This window comes from Polistes canadensis, unplaced genomic scaffold (genome assembly GCF_001313835.1).
Source record: "Polistes canadensis isolate GaletaPanama2010 unplaced genomic scaffold, ASM131383v1 scaffold_301, whole genome shotgun sequence".
In the NCBI taxonomy this organism is placed as follows: Eukaryota; Metazoa; Arthropoda; class Insecta; order Hymenoptera; family Vespidae; genus Polistes; species Polistes canadensis.
The window spans coordinates 100,027-105,219 of NW_014569848.1; the positions used below are offsets into that span (position 1 = coordinate 100,027).

At 30.2% G+C, this 5,193-nt stretch overlaps 1 protein-coding gene across 1 annotated transcript in view; it reads right to left on the reverse strand.

Moving 5' to 3' along the window:
- LOC106791373 (ras guanine nucleotide exchange factor B) overlaps nucleotides 1–5,033 on the reverse strand; it is a gene marked incomplete in the record, with an annotated part of 15,494 nt that extends 10,461 nt beyond the window's left edge. The window contains 5 exon segments of the mRNA XM_014756973.1: nucleotides 475–807; nucleotides 1,055–1,395; nucleotides 2,835–3,100; nucleotides 4,413–4,484; nucleotides 4,958–5,033. Of these exon segments, the coding sequence (XP_014612459.1) occupies nucleotides 475–807; nucleotides 1,055–1,395; nucleotides 2,835–3,100; nucleotides 4,413–4,471 (999 nt within the window).
- Nucleotides 5,034–5,193: the final 160 nt, after the last annotated feature.

Consider the following 5,193-nt stretch of genomic DNA (forward strand, 5'->3'; position numbering starts at 1 on the left):
ATAAACAAACAACCGGACACACTTTTGCTTTTGCTTTTGCTTTGAGCCGATTTGTAATACATTTTATCGGCTTGCTTTAGGATTCGTATTATACGTTTTACATCTTCTTTTACTTTATCACGTGCGATATCGCAACAAACAAACCCTGCACGCTTTGCTTTACTTTGCTTTTCACTTTGATCGTTCTTCCTATTTTCTTCGTCATGTAATAAATCTTGACTCGTATCGTTGCACTTGACACACAATTGCCTTTTTTCAATCACATTCATATATATATATATATAATATTTTACGAGATTATTTGTTTTTCTATTTTGCGCGGATAATTATGACAGGGTTTAATTCTCTTTTTTTTTTATATTACAATTGTCATCGAAAAATTATTTGTCCCTCCCCTCCCCCACTCCATAATTATCAGCACGTTTTTTAGTAATTTTTCTATGTTTTTTTTCATTTAATTATTTTGTTATTTACCTCGCCTATTTCGCTGGTTTTTCCGGAATCTAAGATCTCCTCGATTTCTGGAAATTGCAGCGTCTCCTTTTTACCAATTGACAATTTTAATACTTCCAATTCAACGTTCAATTCTTGTCCCTCGTGTTCGGTTTGAAGTATCTCTTCAGGTGAATGATGTTGATGATGATCGAACGTATCTTCGGATTGTAATGTCAAGAAATTGTCAGTCTCAATGATCTCTGGCTCCGGTGAAAGAGTTTTCTCTTCCGATCTCGAAACCTCAACGCTTTTAACGTAGTTAATACACTTTTCTGAGGGTGGCACCACTGACTCGTACAGAGAAGTAACAGTCTGTAAAATAGCACGTGTGCGAGAAATATCATGAGGATAGAATGACCGAAACGAGAATGATAAAATAAATCTATCTCAAAAATTGTAAAACAATTATTCTAAAATTCTATCAAATTAATATATTCACACTGATTATACAAAAATTAATTAAGCATGATCCGAATGACACAAAATAATATTTAATTAAATATAATTACAGTAAGATAACATAATGATTTATTATATCAAAACTGTTAAAATATATTACCTGTATATTAAATTTCGGTTTTTCGTAGAAAGTTTTATGATCGTTTCTTTGTCCGCAAAGATGATTTATACTTTCGTCGATATTGTTGTTATATTCGTTACCGTTTTCACTTGATCTAGCGTCAATATCGTTCAAACGTATATAATCCGGACAACTGTCGTGTTCGTCTTCGGTAAGATCGGTGTCTGATAATAAAGAAGGTGCTAGATGTTGAAATCCTGGATAATTATATATACCACAACAACCAGATGATGGTAGGTTTCCTTCCTCGGAAAGATCTGACCACTCGGATGGTGTCAACTCGTGGGATGAGGAATCCTCTCGTGAAGATGAGTTACGTCCTGTCAATAAGTTTTACGATTGTTTTAACACAATGATAACAACAACAAATAATCCTAAACATTCGTAAATGGTTCTTCTTCATTGACTGACTGACTGACTGACTAACTGACTCATCCGTTCATCGTGGTTGGTACTTTTGTACTTCACGAACAGGCCGACCAGCTGCTGGGGCCTGCTCAGTTATGGTTGGTTCTTTCTATAAATTCTAACTGCGAATCTTCTCAGCTAACCAATCTACTCTACTATCACACACACACACATTCTCTCTCTCTTTTTCTTTCTTTTTCTACTTGACTCTTTAAATTACTCCTCCCGTTTTGCAATTTATCCCTTCCAAGAGTAGTTGCCGTGAATTCACTTTTAACGGAATACTGTTATATCGTACTTGGAATTTATATATGTATATATATATATTTCTGAAGAAAATTAGATAATATTCTCAACGTGATGTCGTTAAATATGTCTCATGATTACAATGATGTTAGTCATCGTTAAAAGGTGTAGTGTAATCATTGAACTTGAAATAATTCAATATCTTCCTAACGTTGAACAATGTCAAGGATATCATATCTATGAAAATAATTATGGTATTTAGGTATCGAATTAAAAAATGTAGATGTTTTTTAATATCGTAATATAATATTGAAGTCTTTTTTAAATAAAACTTCTCTTCCCCTATTTATTTGATTATTTTATATTTTTATTGTTAATAGTTCATGAACGTATTCCTAATTTTCAATGATTTTTTATTTACATCGTGAAATTTGTTCATTCGTTAATTATCCCTTCCCTGATCAGCGGAGCGAATACGTTTTTTTATAATTAACGATAATAAAGATATTTTGATAAAAATAATAAATTAGTTTGAAAAATTGATTAATAATCGTTAATTAAATTTAATCGTCTAGCTGAGATAACAGTAAATTACATCTAGGATAAAGTCATCGACCTTTTTTTAAAATCTAACTATGTTTATTTCTATTTCTATACTTATAAATACTTTTTCTTTGTAAACACTCGAGACAGTTACAGTTCAGTCGTCTTATTACTGTACACATATCGGATTCTACACGCGTGTTTCGTATAAGAATATTATTCTTTTTTAATTATTTTAAAACGATTTTTATATTAATTATTTATAATTAATTCATTAATAATTATTATCGTTAGTTAACAAAATTAAATACACATTCTTTTCAGAGTTTTTCTATAAATTCTGTTAACAAATTAAATAGTAAATTTGTTTTTTTTTCTAATTACTCGATTAATTTTCAACATTTTATTTATTTAAATGTATATATTTTATTTTCAGAAAAATATTATTTAAATTCTCGTAATATATATATTTGAGAGACAACGATAAACAATTTTACTCAATTGTTTTTATTACGATTTCATAATTTTAATGTGTGTTAAAATAATTCGAAAAATGATTTACCTTCGTAATCGGCAAGACTATCGATGGAACTGTTACGACGTATTCTCGAATTAGTTAAATTATTATTAATATTGTTACGTCCGTTGTTGGATGTTATTAATTGAATATCGTCACGTGCAATAGCAAGGGAAGACCATATGGTAGTATCCTCGGCAACGTGAAATTCAACAGTTTCTTCTAATCCAAAATCTGTTGATGTTGATGAATCGTTTTGATTGTTAATTTCCTCCGTTGTTGATTGATTCTCGTTGTTTCTATGAAGCTGACTGTTTAAATAAAATAGTTCAAGTTAATCGATACGATTCGTTTCTATTAAACTCAACAGAACAGTTCTCCTATGTAGATATAAATATAGTAACTTGCATCCTATGTGCTTTTTTTCTTTTTCTTTTTCTCTCTTTACGAACACGAAGAAGAAACTATCTATAGATGAACAAGAGATCTATGTATATTATATGTGTAGAGATACATTTTTATCTACAGATTACAACTGAGATATATTTACTTATATTTGTATCTGAATGTGTATATATAAATATGTGTATGTGTTTGTGTGTGTATTTGTATAGAATGTATCTTTTGATATATACTATTCATCTATTTCATCGAAAACTTCATCGATTCTTTTTCTATACGAATATGTTGACTTTATTCATTTCAACAAGCTAATAGGTCACGAGATAAAAGAGTGAAGTAAGTATTTTCTGATAATATATATAGGTGAAATGTTATTTCATAAAATTAAAATACACTTCAATGGTTTGTTATAAAAATAGTTAGAAGATCACGTTGTTTTGCTTGTGTTTATATCAACTAACCGTAAATTTATTTATTTCAAAAAGTAATATCGTATTGTTAGACATTTTTTTAGATAATAATTTAACTGGATTTAATAATTGAAATAACGATGTTTCAATTTGCATATGTTTCTTCTATTTTGATTGTTAGAAAAAATAAAAAGAAAAATAATCATTTCAGTTTTGTTCAATCATTCCTGACGTTCATGTATTATCATCCTTTGTTTTTTAAGTAGAATGGTCAGAAAAGGGGGATGATGAATTTCAAGAGCAACTTTAAGAGACATTCGAGGATGTAAAGTACTTTACGAGACCTTTACAAAACTAGAACACCTACGAACTTATTTTCTTCTTTTTTTTTTACGTACAAGAGCAATTTACAAAACGTTCATGTTGCATACGCGAATAAACAGAAAATTATTTTCGTCTAGTTCGAAGAATACACATTCAAACACTGATGATATTCTATTCAAACACAAAATATTTAACCATTGAAGAGTGGGGAAAACATTGTTTTTACAATGAAACATTTGTAAAATTGACAAATCCAATGAGATCGGGAAACAATCAAACGTGTGTTTGGTGTCGTAAAAATAAAATAAATTCGTAGAAAAATTATATTCGACAGATAAAATTGATTCTATGAAAAAGTTCTCAAACGAAGATATCTTGTTTCTCGAAAGGAAAAGTCTTTCTCTTGAGTGTACTTAAAAGAACAACAATAAAAAACAGAAAAAAAAAGAATACGAAACAACGTTAAAGGTAAAAGGTGTAGACTTACTTATTGTTCAGTCCTCCAGGATGTAAAGGTAACGAGACGATGGCCTCCTTGAGTCGCATATCGAATCCTCGTCTGGAAAAGAAAAACAAATTTTATAACAAATTGTTCGAATAATCATCCTTTAAAAAAAGAAAGAAAAAAAAAATAAGATTCCAACGTAATTAATTAAATTATAGGCCAACAATTAATATTAATCGACAATTAATTATTTTTCACTCGCCTATATTATATAATAATATTTTTTGTTGATCTCTTACTAGATCATTTTTCTCTTTTTTATTTTTTTTTTTCAATTCGTTGTATTTATCGTTGTACGTGTGTTTTAAAAATTATCGGCAGTTAATATTGATGACAATCAAACCGAAAATCTATTCACGTTATCGCGAATATGTAAATATTAGGAATGAAGGAAGAAAATAAAGAGGGGAAATAAATAAATCAAGAAAAATGAACGAAGATCCTTGCTTTGAGTGTTTCGTTCAGTGGTTGCTGTTGCTGCTGCTGTTAGTATAGTGAGAGGAATGGAATAAGGAAATGGGACTCACCGTCGGCCATGTTGAAACCGTGCGCAAGGGTGCTCGCGTTTCCCGTGGTTTATCGACTTGCAACCAACACCCTCGTTTCCTTCTCCTTTCCCCCCTTTCCACTCTTCTACTATCTACCTACCTACCTACCTACCCCTACTTCGATCATCCCTTCTTATACTCTTTCGTTATTCCTCCCCGTCTTACTCTCTCATCTTCGACTGGGAAGAACTTGGATATATATATATATATATATA